Here is a 15,161-nt window from a genome sequence, read left to right on the forward strand (position 1 = left end):
CAGCAGGAAGGGGCAAGGGAAGAGTGTGACTGAGAGTATCTGAGACTACCAGAGGTAGGAGGCCTGGCAGTAAGCTATGGAAGCCTAAGAGAGGCGATTGCATGGCTCTGGAATTGAGGATTGTTTTGGGACTTTGTTCTGTTTTTGACAAGCTTTGTTGCCAACTTGGTGGAGAGTGAATTAAAGAATTTGGGGCTGAGAAGGTGACTAGCAACTTTGTGAATTCTTAAAGGCCCTGATGAAAGGGAAGTAGAGGCAAGTGGTGGCCATGGAACTACAGACTCCATATAAGAATTACAACAGGCTTACCTGTGTTTGTGCCCAAGCCAGCCTTGTTTATTAATAAAAGGTTACATTATCATTCCCCCCCCCCCCCAAAACAGAGAGATTTACCCTATTTATGTCAAGCAACAATAGCGCTCTCTCTCTCTCTCTCTCCTTACAGTTCTTCCAGTTCACCTATTCCTGGGCTCTTCTTCCTTGAACGGTTTTAAACCATACTGCTCAATGATTAAATATCCCACTTCCTCCACCACCTTTGTGGCCAGGTGATCTCTCACCGGGTTCTCTTTCTGGAGGACAAATGTCTTGTCTCAGCATATTATGTTCCCTGCCACCTTTCCCCAGATGCTGAGTGCTCCCTCTCCCTGGAGACAAGCTTCTTCTCTAAACCAGGGACATGTGGTTGGACGAAATTATGGTAAAGTGGGGGCCCAACTGGTTGAAAAACCATAATCAAAGAATAGTTATTAATGGTTTGCTGTCAAACTGGGAGGACGTATCTAGTTGGCTCCTGCAGGGATCTGTCCTGGGTCCAGTACTAGTCAATATTTTCATTAGGGAGTATACTCATACAATTTGTGGATGACATCAACTGGGAGGGGTTGCAAGCACTTCAGGAGGACAGAATTAGACTCCAAAGTAACCTGGATAAACGGGAGAATTGGTCTGAAATCAACAAGATGACATTCACTAAAAACAAGTGTAAATTACTGCACTTAGGAGGGGAAAAAATTCAAATGCACAAACTACCAGATGGGAAATAACTGCTTAGCTAGTTGTACTGCAGAAAAGGATCTGGGGGTTATAAAGGATCACACATTGAATATGAGCCCACAATGTGAACCAGTTGCAAAATAGGTTAATATTCAGGTGTATATTAACAGGTATGTCATGTGTAGAACACAGGAGGTAGTTCTTCTGCTCCACACAACACTGGCGAGGCCTCAGCTGGACTACTGTGTCCAGCTCGGGGCACCACAGTTTACGAAATGTGAACAAATTGGCGAGAATCCAGAGGAAAGCAACAGAAATGATAAAAGGTTGAGAAAACCTGACCTATGAGGAAAGGTTTCAATGTGCCCAGTTTTATTTGTCTTGAGTGGGGATCTGATAATCTTCCAACATTTTAAGGGCTGTTGTAAAGAGGATGGTGATCAGTTCTCCATGTCCACTGAAAGCAGGCCAAGAAATAATTAGCTTTATCTGTAGCAAGAAAGACTTAGCTATTAGGAAAAACTGCAGAAGGATAGATAAGCACTGGAACAGGTTACCAAGGGAGGTTGTGCAATCTCCACCATTGGAGGTTAAGAACAGGTTAGACAAAACACCTGTCTGGAATGGTCTAGGTTTATTTCGTCCTGTCTGTCTCAGTGCAGAGGAAAGGGACTAGATGATCTCTCCAGGCGCTTCTAGCCCTACAATTCTATGACTTTCTATGATTAATATTAAGAACTGTGTTTTTAATATTATACATCCTGCCACCTGTCCCCAGATGCTGCCTTCTCAGAACTCGCCTGGAGACAAGTTTCTCTAGCCCAGGACTCTGGCTACCTCTTGCCGGGTTCACTCTCTTCTTTTTCTCCCTAATCAATCTCTTTAATGTTATGCCTGAAGGGGTCAGCAGGCAGCCCTTTCCTTGCTGGTGTCTTTCTCTTTATAAGGCCCATGTGTATCAAAGTTTAAGACCAGAATGGACCACCAGATCATCTAGTCTGACCTTCTGTATATCACAGGCCACCAGCACCCACACACTAACCTCAACAACCAAAATTAGACCAAAGTATTACAGCCCCCAGGTGCCTTCCCTTAAGCCCAGCTGAGCAGCAGGTAATCAGAGATGGCCTGAACCCTGCTCCCTCTCAAAGGGGCTAGTCAGCCTGTGACAGCTGGCCTTTTCCTGTCCTGGTCCAAACTAGTTTTGTAGGCTGGCTGAAGAGGAGTCAAAAATCACCACAGCTAATAGAGAAGGGTCAATGCCAAAGCTATCACTCTCCACAAACTCTTGGGAGTTATCAGGAGCTATTCTTTTCCTTTCCTGTTTGTTTCCCCCCGCTCCCCTTCCCCACGCACTCTCTCCTGTTGATTTAACCCAATATAGCCACACAGAAAACATGCCAATAGCCAGGCCAACACACAATCGTCATAAATTATTACGGAGCAGCTCCAAATGCATCACACTGGTCCTCGAACCACAATATGAAGAACTCTGTGGGGGACTAGGCTTAGCTTTAGTAGGCAACAGATTCATAGAATGCAGGCTCAGTTCCAAGGAACAATTTCATTTGAACCATATTTTGTAGCCTTTGTGTTGGCTTTCCCCACCCCCTATTTCATGCACAAATGTGGCATGGTTTTGAACAGATTAAGGAGGCTTAAACATGCCCATAGACAACCAGAAATCCATAGATTTCTTCCATGTGCAGTCTCCTTTGAGAAGGGCCCAAGGAATACCACCAGGCCAGACATGGTGCCTGCAGACAGGCTCCCCCAGTAAGAAAAAAAGATGTCCCCTGTACACCCTCAATTGAGTCAAACAGATGTGACCAACAAAGCTGTTTCTAACCTGAACACTATAGCCATTTTCATCCCCTCTGCTTCATGCGGTGGAAGGGGTGAAAAAAAAAATGGAAAACCTGCTCCTTTGGCTGAACTCCTATTGAAAGTGAGGGCTGGGTAGGCTGAGTGTAAATGTCATCATGCCCCCCATCTGTCGAATTCCCTCTGTCCAGACTCTGCCTCTCTGGTGTTCCATGGTCATGGCCGTGGTGGGAAGAGGGCGAGGGGCTGGGGGTGGTGTCACAGGGAGAGTGCTGAGTATAGCCTCATCCCCCTCCAGATTCATAAGTCTTTCCTCATATAAGATCATGCCATCATTCTCTTGTTCCTATTCTTACCACAGGACAGGGTTATGGATGGGATCAACAGGAGCATGGCAAATGTGCCGAGACAGGCACCTGGGAGCAGCGCAGAGTCACTGTATCTCTGTGTAAATGTCCACACATGGAGTTAGTTAATGAGAAACAACTATATGTGTAAACAACCCCTCAGACGTGCATGTCGCTAAGAAGTGGAAATACTGTCAAAGGGCCATACTGCAATTCACAGGCTGACACTAGCTCTGATAGTTATGTACTCCCCTTCCATTTAATGAATTGAAGATGTCCTGGGACATTTTGTTTCCATTTGTACTATGCCTTTCATTTACTAGTCAGTTCAATTTTCTAATAGAAACTATGTAGTCTGCAGTTCATTACAGTAATCTGTAATGAACAATTGCGCAAAGAAACAATTGATTAATATTAAAGTTCTAAAAACCTAAGAAACCAGTGGATTTGCTTCGAATTATGGTCACAGCCCTATGTGTCACAACTAAGGCTGTCAAAGGTGTCACGAATTCCAAGGGCTTTTTTTAAACATTATCCACGACATTTGGGGAAATGTGTGTGCATGTGCATGGATGACGTTTGAAACAGCAATGCAGCTCCTTTCTTCCCACAGGATCCCATATCCTGGGCCTGATTCTCAACTGCCTCACATCTTGTGTAGTGCTAAACACCTCTGCAAAGTGGATGTAAAATGCTGCCATTCTGATCCAACTGCATTTTACACAGAGTATGCACTCGCTTTGTACAAGTGTCAGTGACTACACAGGGTGCAAGGAAGTGAAGAATCAGGCCTGAATATAATCTGTATACATTCATAGGTATGAAATATAGGGACACATCCACAGGCACACTCCACAAGCTAGTCAAATGCAACTACTTCTGGGGTACATTTTGTTCGCTAAATCGTTTTTTGAGAATGGGAAAAATTCAGATTTTTTTTAACCCTTGCAAAAGTGACTGAAGAGTTGGTTTTGAGGGGCTTTTTTTAAAAAGTCATCTCTCAGCTGAAAGTAATCAAGGAAAATTAGACCCCAGAAAAGAAACACCCCCCAGCCCTTAAGTCAGGATCATTTGAAAACAGGGGGGTAGCACTGGAAGTCCTGACATTTTAAAGACACAGAGAAAAGCAAAATATTTACCTCAAATATGCGCAGAGCTTTAGCCAAAGCCCCAACCTTTTCTTTCAGAGAGACAATCAAAGAGATCATATCATTCTTATAGGTGTTTTCTTCAATGTACATAGTCTCCTGAAAGATAAAACAAACTCTTTTAAATTCAGCTATACAGGTAGGGCCCTATTCTGCTCTGCAGTAAGTCCCCTTTGCCCTCCTCCAGCGACTCAAAGTGGACTTACTGCTGCCTTAAGCATTGCCCCAGCACAGGGAGCGCGCCAAGGCACAGCCGAAGTGTACTCTTGCCATCCTGGGTTAGCATAGGGAGCTGCTTCTGCTGGTGTAGCTTAGAAAAGTATTATGGCTACTCTGACGTATGCTGGGGATGAGCCACCCATGCAAGGATGTATCGTGGTTGGTGTCACTAAGCCCCCAACAATGTCCAGCTTCACCTCTCAGACACACCAAGCTCACTTCAGGCTTTAACATTCTTTTATCTTATATATTGTGAAAAAAGACTTTCTTTTAGATTTTCCTTTCATTAAATCATTGCCTTAGGATTCAGCAGAACTACATACATACATGCATATGCAGTGCAGAGAGCCATCACAAGGTCTAGGCACCACTTACACCCTCAAAATAGCACTTCAGGGATGACTTTCGCTCAGGGTGGTACCAAAATTAAAGACACAGTGCAGCAAATGTAAAAAGTCAATGAAAGGCTGAATAACTAGTGACGGATGGTAAGATATGCTTGCATTTATATTCATTCAAAACATATTATGTTTTCTTCCTCAAACAATTAAGCACAATTTCTGCCATGCACTAGCTAAGGCGTGCTCTGCCTGCATTACCATGGTGAGATTGCACCTCACAATCTTTAATGTATTTGTCCTCACAAAACGCCTCTGAGGTAGGAAAGTAATATTATCCCTGTTTTACAGAGGGGGAACTGAAGCACAGAGGCCCAGATGCTCAAAAAGTATTTAAATCAATAGGAGTTAGACACTTAACTTGGTTAGGTGCTTTCAAAAAAATCTCACTAAGTGCCTATCTGTATCTTTAGGTGCCTAAATGCCTGTGGAAAAATCTGATCCTAAGTGACATGCCCAAGGGCACACACAAGAAATCTGTGACTGAGCAGGGAAATAAATCCACAAGTCTCAGACTAGCACCCAATTCACTAGACCATCTTTTCCATTTCTCTCGAAGATATTCTTCAGAACTGTATTTTCGGGGTCATCTCCAGAGAGCATTCCTCATGCAGAACTCCTACTAAAATCACTGAGAGTTTGGTGTAAGACAAAAACAACGCCAGGATAGAGGCCTTGCTAAGAGCAAAGGCAGAGTCTGCAGCCTTTGTTCAGCAAGGGAATCTGGCTTTCCTTGTACCCCCAGTACTGCCCCTGAAGTCAAAAGGGAAGGACTCATTGAGGGACAACATTTTCTGGCACAGTGATACACAGAACAATGTTCATTTTAAAATTAAATTATTGTTACTTCTCTAGACCAGCTTTTGTACTTGTGTTAGACTGTGCATTGATCACCAGAGGCTGAGGGAACATTTTCTGCCAGGTGCCGCTCCCTTTGGGATGCTCAAATAGCACAAAGAGGATTCTCCCAGTATGGGGAGTCTCCAGAGGGCGTAGGGCTGGTATAGATTATAAGCTATTTGGAGCAGGGACTGTCTTTTTGTTCTGTGTTTGTACGGTGCCTAGCACAGTGGGGTCCTGGTCCAGGACTGGGGCTGCTAGGTGCTACAGTAATACAAATATAGCACCTTTCAGCCATGGGTTTCAAAACACCGTACAATCATTAACTAACTATAGATTACAACACTATTGCATGGTAGGTAAGGGATATAGAGAGGTCACTTCACCATGCCATTAGGGGGTGTGAAAGTAGAATGAATTATATTGAAATTATAATTCATTAAAGAAATGCTACTTGAAGGGTTTGTTGAAATATAGTTGTCAGGAAGAGAAACATTAAGGAGTGTGAGACAATGGGTCCTCAAACTAATTAACTTAGAGCTCCTACTGAGCTAGGAGATTGGTAAATGTTAGTATGCAAATAAGATATGTATGTATATTTGTCAGTTTCTGCTTTCTTTTGTCTCTTATGTTAAATTGGCTTTGGCTTAGCTGTATAAATAAGTTATCTTGAGCCTCAGAGAGGGGCTCACATCCGGGTGCATTAGCAAAGCGCTTTGCTAATAAACAGAGTGGTCTGACAAATTATGTGAGTCCTGAATCTGACTTTGACAATTTGGAGGTTCCACCGAGATGGCAACCATCTTCACTGGGGCCGTGTGACTCCTGACTGTTCTTAGGCGGCTGTGGCAAGCCAGCACCTGGGCATTTGGCCCGAGCAGTCCTCCGCCAGAACGGAAGGGTGCATGACCACAGTGAAGTCTACGCCATCAAACCTGTTGGTTCCCACTCTGTTCTGGTAGGGATCCGACATCAGGAATCTGGTCAGGTAATTATTTCTGTGTTTTGTCCGGACTGAGGACTGTCTTGTCTCTGTGTCTATCCATCCTCCCTGTGCTGTGTTTGAGTCTGGGCGCCGTCTCCGTCCGGGGATCGGCTGACCAAAAGGTTCCTGTATCCACGGTCTGAGTGAGTGAAATCTTCACAATCGCAGCCGCACTGCGCCTTGGGTAAAACCCTTGGTGTGAAAGCAAGGGCGACTGAGGCAGTAGCCTGTGGGCTCCTTTTGTGTGTTGCACCGGGCATCGCTCTGACAAACCCGACTTTCCTTCTTGTGTGATTGGTGTGTAAAGTCCTCCTGTATGGGTAACCAGACTTCTAAGTCGGGACAGTTCCCTAAAGGAACGCCGGCTCAGTTTATGTATTTTAGGAAGAGTCCGGACTCCTGTAAATTTCTGGAAAAATGGTGTAGGCTAAGGGGGTCAGGTAGAGTGGCTACTACCACCACTACGTTTCTGTACCCAGAAGCCTTTACAGCTATTCTGAGGGAAAATGGGCCCTTTTCCCACAGAAATGGTCTATAAGGGACTGCTGCAGGCAGAGAGAGAATCTGATCAAAATTGTTTGACTATTGGGTAATGTAATCAAAATCACTAAAGGATGTAAGGGGTTTCTATTGGAACTTAACTTGGCTGCTCCTGGTTGTGTCTAGTTGTACAAGATGGAAGTGTAATCGGGGTACAGTTGTGTAAAAGAGTAATCACAGTGCAAGGGATGTTAGGCAAAAGAGAATTTTGTGTGTGTGTATAGTGCTAAAGTCTGAAGCTGTGTCTCAACTATTACCTGAGAATAAACTTATAGCTTGGTACAGCAGAGAAACTATTGCAAACATGGTCTGTTGCACAAGAGGGGAAACTGAGGTACATCACCTCATGAATTTCATAAATGATCAGTGAGTGGGGTAATTCACCAGCCTGACTATAGAACAAAATAAGTACAGCCTGGAGGTAATTCTTCTGTTTTTCCTGCAATTAGCAAGGAAATTTGTAAAAGAAAGTGGTATTATTATTAAGCAATAATCTGTCCCCACCAGGGGGGTGGAAATTGTTTCTTTTGTTTTTAGACTTTACAAGCAAACTGGCGCCAGCGGAAGAAAAATTCAGAATACCATGGATCTATGTTTTGTGTTGTTTGTCTGTGGTGTTTGTCTTGTTGCTAGCATTTTTGTGTTTTAATGAACAGAAAACCTCATGACATGGGTGGGGGATGGCTTCAAAAGGCTGACCGGGGGGGGGGGGGGGGGGGCGGGGATGTGTATGGGAAGGCAAAAGGCTAACTCAGGAGAATCCCAAAATTCAGTGGCCACTGTTAGGATCTTGGGACAAAGACTGAGTAGACGTCTTAAAAGACAAACTCGGCCAACCTAAAACTAAATTGGCAAAAGGAGAGGTTGATTGTTTCATGCAGTGGTGGGAAGAGGCAAATCATAGGTGGACAGAATCAAAACTTGCCTCTCTCAAAGATTCTGTCTTCTATCCCACCAGATGCAACTCATTTTACTGTTGTTGGTTTGTGCTCTGCTTTCTTTTCTGTCCAGGTTCACCCTGACTCCCAGTTCCTGTTTGCCTTTTCTTACAAGGGGCAACAGTACACATGAACCACACTGCCCCAGGGGTATACTGAAAGCCCGTAATATTTTCCCAAGCATTAGCCCGAGACCTTGCTGACCTTGTTTTCCCGTCCAGGTCCACACTAGTCCAATATGTAGATGATCTACTCCTCTGTTCCCTTTCATTGTCTGCCTCTGAAACTGACTCTTCAGTGCTCCTTACTGCCCTAGCAAATAAGGGTCACAAAGCTTCTCACTCTAAACTACAACTCTGTCAAGCTTCTGTCACATACCTTGGCTTTCTCCTCTCCCAGGGTTCCTGTGCACTGTCTCCTACCCGCGTCCAAGCTATCCTTAGCTTTCCCCGACCCCGCTCCCCACGCCAGGTCCGGAAGTTTTTAGGCATGGCTGGATTTTGCAGACAATGGATTCCCCAATATGCCTCCCTTGCAAAACCTCTCCAGGAACTCACTTGATTCTCTGTGCCTGACCCCATGCTGTGGCCCCGAGGCCAATTCTGCCTTTGTTTCCCTCAGACAGGGTTTGGCTTCTGCCCCTGCCTTAGGGCTCCCTGACTATTCTAAGCCTTTTACCCTTTTCTGCCACGAACAATCTGGGTGTGCACTTGGAGTTCTCACTCAGATGCACGGAGAAAAGAACCGCCCAGTGGCTTATTTCTCTGCCACTTTAGACCCTGTTGCCCAAGACTTACCCCCCTGCCTGCGTGCTGTGGCTGCTGCAGCGCGTCTAGTCGAAATGTCTGATTCCCTTGTTCTCTGCTCTCCTCTTACCCTCCTGGTCCCTCACTGACCTCACCCTGCTCCAAGACTCTGCCCCAGAAACCGAGAAAGAATCCTGGGTTGCCCAAGGTTGCTCTCTACATCCCGAATCCTTTTGGCGCTCGCCTACTGGTGCCTTTGTAGCCCCCTTTTCACTCTACCCATCTCTGGCTGCCCTGCTACACGGTGTTTCGCATGTCGGAAAGGAGGGGATGGTCTCTGCTGTAAATAAGACAGGATGGTGGGCCTCCCCATTTTAGCTCTTTTACAGCCCACCACTGTGCAGCCTGTACCATTTGCCAAAGCCATAATATTGGTAAACCTGTAAAAGTGGCCCAGGGATTCCGGGGCCTGCCTCAAGCACTGTTCTTGCACAAATGCCTAAGTGTCAACAATATGAATTTATATTGGTTATGGTATGTTTATTCTCTGGTTGGATTGAAGCCTCTTCTTGTCGCAAGGCTGACTCACTGTCTGTTGCCAAATGTTTGTTAAATCATATTATGCCTGCCAAGGGAATTCCTGCTACTCTGTCCAGTGATCGGGGTACACATTTACTGGACAACTTGTTCAACACCTGGACCGTATATTGCATATCAAACACCTGTTGCACTGTCCCTACCACCCACAGAGTGCAGGTGCAGTTGAAAGACCAAATGGTGTACTTAAGAATAAGCTTGCTAAAATTTGTGACTCTACAGGATTAAGCTGGCCAGTAGCCCTTATGGACATGAGATCCACTCCATCCCAAATTCATATATTAAGTCCCTTTTGAAATTGTTATGGGACGCCCTAGGCGAGCTATGACTACCATTACTCCCATTCCAGATTTGAACTTGACTCACAGTGCGCTCCTTCAGCATTGCAAGGGACTAATGCAAGCTGTAAGTCACTTCCATTCACAGGTTCGAGCCGCCTTGCCCACGGAACCCACCTCCGACGCTTGCCACAACCTCGAGCCAGGTGATTGGGTCTACATACGGCGCCATCATCGAAAGCACGCCTTGGAGCCCCGGTGGAAGGGTCCTCATCAGGTACTGCTTACTACACAGACGGCTGTTAAACTATCTGGCATCGCAGCGTGGATACATGCTTCACAGTGTAAGAAGGCACCATCCCCAGAGAACCAATCATCACCTCAGGACAACGCAGAGTCAATTTTGACTCCAGAAGAAGACGTAGAGGAACAGTCTGCAATACCTTACAATCTACGCTCTCGTAAGGGTTGCCAGAAGCAGACGACGAACAAAAAAAAAAAAAAAAAAAAAAAAAGCAGTAGCGAGCCTAGCGCCTACTGCCTGGTGGGCGTAAAACCGTGACTGAGGTTCCCTCAGTTGAGGTTGTCAGAACCAGAAGAGCCTTGCCTTCAACATGAGCCTCTGCCTGTTCCTCGGCGGCTGGTATCTTACGGTCTGGGGAGACCACGATGACAATTCTTTTATCCAGCAGCAGGTGTGGATAGCTCAGACCCTTAATATTTCTAATTGCTGGATCTGCAGCCACATCCCAGCCCACTCTCAAACTGGTGTTCCTGTCCTGGCTATCCCGCTCAAGTCCCCAGACCTCACTGGAGGGCCTTGTCCATTTAACAAAATATGGAATAGCAATGACACTTGGGAAGCGGTGGGAATAAATGCATCTAAATGGATAAGTGTGGTGGAGGGAAAAGGTCATTGGTGTTGGGTGTGTAATGGGACAGGGCTGGATCTGGGGAAAAGCCGTTGCCTTCAGCATATTGTGGCCAATGGTGTATGGGATTATTCAAACAAAACTAAAAAGTGGCGGGCCGGGTATGGAGATATGAATTTTTTCTCAACCTGGGATCAAACAGAAAAATCAATCTCATGTTCCCTCTACAGTAACCTTAGTGAAAACAATACAATCTTTCAATGTCATGCAAATAACACCACTCCTTGTAAGGAGAATTACCCTATACCCTTTGGGGGATACTCCTCCTCCTTTGCAAACACCTATATGACAAATGGGTGCAACCGACTCTTCCCGGCCTTAATAGGCCATCACTGAGTGTGTGGACCAGAGCTTATACCGCACTACCAGCTAATTGGTCAGGAATCTGTTATCCCGCCCGACTCTTCCCACAATTCCGAGTGCTAGGAACCTTCCCTCAAGAACGCCTCCGTAATTTCAGGCGAAAAAGAAGGGACTTAACAGATGCCCAATGGTATGTAAATAACATAAGCCCCTTAACCTGGGAAGAGGCCATTGGCGGTTCCTTAATACCATTAGGCGGAGTAATACATCGTGCAAAAAGGCTCCTAAGGTTACAAGCAGTAGTTGAAATAATGGCAAATGAAATCGGAGAAAGTTTAAGAGCCCTGGCCAAAGAAACAGGGGCAATCCGACAGATGGCCCTCCAAAACCGTCAGGCATTGGACATAGTGCTGGCAGCAAAAGGAAGGACTTGTGCTCTCATTGGAAAAGACTGCTGTGTGTATATACCAGAAAACACCAATGAGGTAATAGATCGTGCTAGCCACTTAGAACAAATCGCATATCTTCCCCATGAAGAGCCAAGTTCTTTATGGAAGTGGCTAAGTAACCTTTTCAATTTCTCTGGCATAGGAAACTGGTTGTTTCAGGGAGCCCTAACTCTCCTGTTTGGAATCCTAATAATTTTTGTATGTTTTCAAAAAAAGAAAAGGAGTACTTGTGGCACCTTAGAGACTAACCAATTTATTTGAGCATAAGCTTTCGTGAGCTACAGCTCACTTCATCGGATGCGGCTCAAATAAATTGGTTAGTCTCTAAGGTGCCACAAGTACTCCTTTTCTTTTTGCGAATACAGACTAACACGGCTGTTACTCTGATACCTGTATGTTTTCAGTTACTTTCCTGTTGTATCCAAAATTGTGTCAGGCATGCTACACAGATAGCTGCCCCAAACCAGAGTGCTAATTTGATGATTTTAAATATCACTGATGAACAAAGAGATAAAGAACAATCGATATGTGGAACCCAGTCATTGTTGGTCATTACGTAGCTTGACCAAAAGGAGGGATTGTGAAAGTAGAATGAATTATATTGAAATTATAATTCATTAAAGAAATGCTACTTGAAGGGTTTGTTGAAATATAGTTGTCAGGAAGAGAAACATAAAGGAGTGTGAGACAATGGGTCCTCAAACTAATTAACTTAGAGCTCCTACTGAGCTAGGAGATTGGTAAATGTTAGTATGCAAATAAGATATGTATGTATATTTGTCAGTTTCTGCTTTCTTTTGTCTCTTATGTTAAATTGGCTTTGGCTTAGCTGTATAAATAAGCTATCTTGAGCCTCAGAGAGGGGCTCACATCCGGGTGCATTAGCAAAGCGCTTTGCTAATAAACAGAGTGGTCTGACAAATTATGTGAGTCCTGAATCTGACTTTGACAGGGGTAAACCAGCAGCTGTTTCATAGCACACAAACAACATTAGGTAATAGTTTAGGGTGGGATATGAAAAATACCAGTACCAGTGCAAACTGTTCCAACTTTAACTCATCTCCCCAGTTGCGCAAACAAGCATGGGATCAAAGTACAAATAAGCACATGATTGAGGGGTCTACATGGTTTGGGGAGGGGTGGGTAAAAACCTTGTGTAGAGACAAAGGCTAAAAGACTGCAGCATAGAGGAAAGATTGCCATCTGTTGAATCATCAACACCACTTTCCACAACATGTTTGTTTTCTGGAGGCTTCTCATATGAATACCTACCCATTCCAACTCTACTTAGCTTGTGAAGCCTGAGGGAAACAGCAGTAGTAGACAGTATGGCAGCAGACTAATGAAAGCCATTCACACAAGAAGCACTTGTGTAAGAAAAAGGTCAATAGTCTGCACGATTTAATGAGGAAAAATTTTAACCAATGAGAAACAATTCTAAAATATTAGCACCAGATGAGTTTGATGTTCTGTATGTAAGTCAGTTTTTTGCGGGAAAAAACAAATCTATTACACAGATGTCAGGCAAGTGGAGAGGGCATTTAACTTTAAAAAGCTGTGTTCTAAAACATTTTCAAATCCAGGCAACAGTGCAATTAAAATAATATTTAGAACCCTGTACAGAGCTCCATAATAGGCTCAGATTAATATGTCTGACAAAGGCGGAAGCTGTGAGTTGGCATGGTATATAATCAGATGTCAGATTTCAGAGTAGCACCGTGTTAGTCTGTATTCGCAAAAAGAAAAGGAGTACTTGTGGCACCTTAGAGACTAACCAATTTATTTGAGCATAAGCTTTTGTGCAAAACCTGCACAGTAACTATAAAAACTGATCTTTTTAGATCATGTGACTTTAACCATGTACTCAAACCCTAATAAATTCCCTTTGGCCCTTAACTTTAATGTGTTGAATTGAGTCATTTTTAAAACAAAACAGGAACAGAGGCTTTTCTACTCTTGGAAATTGGTAACATTGTTTTGCGATGTGCAGTTCTTTATGCCTCAGACATGTTGCAATAGACCAGTGGTTCCCAAACTGTGGTTTATGTAACACTGGTGGTACATGAGCTTGTACGAAGGAGTATACTGTGAACAGGGCAGTCTGTGCCCTTTTAGGGGTAGTGAAGACTGGACCAGTCAGCTGCTGCCTAGGACATGGCTCCTTTAAGGAAACAGGTATTCAAGGGAGCAGCAGATTAGCCAGAGGAGTCTCAGTCATCAAGTAGCTACCTTCTTAACTTAATCAAACCCCGCTGTTAAGTGACTCCAAGAGAGAGAGGGGAGACAGCCTGAAGAAGAGAATTACAAGGGAGCTGTTGTGTCAAAATTAACTACATTGACTAACCCAGCAGAATTACCTACCTTGCTGTTTCTGAGCATGTCACTTCTCAAGCAGTTTGAGCATCTCAGTGACATCTTCTGAATCCCTTGTGCTCATTTTGCCCTTAACGGTCTTCAGAATTTGCTACTTGTTGAAAACGAGGGTACCGGGGCAGGGGAGGGGAAGGAGGCAAATTGGAGAGGATGGAGGGGCAGAATTTGTGCAGCAGCCAAACAAACAGAGGAAGGTAAAGGGGATGGAGAGAGGTAAGGAAGAGGAGCAGAGAGGCAACACTGGGAACAGGATGGGTGAGCCAAGATTTAAGACAGGAGGAGTTGCGTTGCCAGACAGTGGCAGGGAAGGGGAAACTGGGAGAGTGAGGGAGGGCATGGCAGGGGTAGGGGGGGTTAAAGGTTGCTGGAAATAGGGTGAGCCACCTGTAGTGGTTGCCAAAGTAGGGTGTGAGTGGCAGAGGGGCTTGTGTTCCTCTCTGGATGGTCCATATCAACACGCCCTCCCCATGACGGTGGTGTTAAAAGCATAGTGTAACCTAAAGCCCAGATCCTCAGAGTCTTGAGGATTTGAGCTCTAGGAGACTTGATTCAGTGTAATAGTTTACTTACACACATGCACCCCACAAACATTCATAATTTTCATACATGTTTTTAATGTTTCAAAGAATTCCTTGTCAGTTTTCGTAAGTGCAATGTGTCTGTATATAGCTTTATAGCATTTCACAAATTTGTCTTCTCTTCATTCTGATTGCCTGAATTAGACTTATCTCAAATTATCACATCTCACAGTGTTAGCATAGCACTTTGTTACTGTAATTTTCAATTTTTATTTCTAAAGTTTTAATTTTTCCCCTTATGATAAATTCACTCTTTCTTCAGTTTCCTTTGATTTTTCAACAAGAAGTTCCTTTCTCAGCTGTTATTTTGGTCTATAGTTTTTAATTTAATCACTTGTGCATAGATCTTACTTCCCGCATATTCACTAAGGACACTACTCTATCTTATATGAACCCCCTCTTAGAGGCAAACTTCTACTGTAATTTTTACTAGTTATTAACACAAAGCATTTTTTTAAAAATGCACCAGAAAGTTCTCATATGATCCATTTCAGTGGTGGTTTTATTCTGGAAAGTTTACTTTTTGTTCTGCTAAAATCAATAAAGTTTTTTTAAAGTTAAATTTTGTTATTTCTTGGACAACCCTTCATTTAAGAAAAGGGGAAAGGCTTTGAAATCTTTATGAGTCATCTTAGTAATGAAATCAACATATGAGGTTGGATACTTTATG

General features: G+C 44.0%; 1 protein-coding gene across 1 annotated transcript in view; it reads right to left on the bottom strand.

The window, feature by feature from the left end:
- PAH (phenylalanine hydroxylase) overlaps positions 1-15,161 on the bottom strand; it is a 68,038-nt gene that overhangs the window by 48,080 nt on the left and 4,797 nt on the right. The window contains exon 2 of the mRNA XM_037879691.2: positions 4,307-4,414. Coding sequence (XP_037735619.1) covers positions 4,307-4,414 — 108 coding nt within the window. The remainder of the gene's footprint in view (positions 1-4,306; positions 4,415-15,161) is intronic.

This window comes from Chelonia mydas, chromosome 1, assembly GCF_015237465.2.
Source record: "Chelonia mydas isolate rCheMyd1 chromosome 1, rCheMyd1.pri.v2, whole genome shotgun sequence".
NCBI lineage: Eukaryota > Metazoa > Chordata > Testudines > Cheloniidae > Chelonia > Chelonia mydas.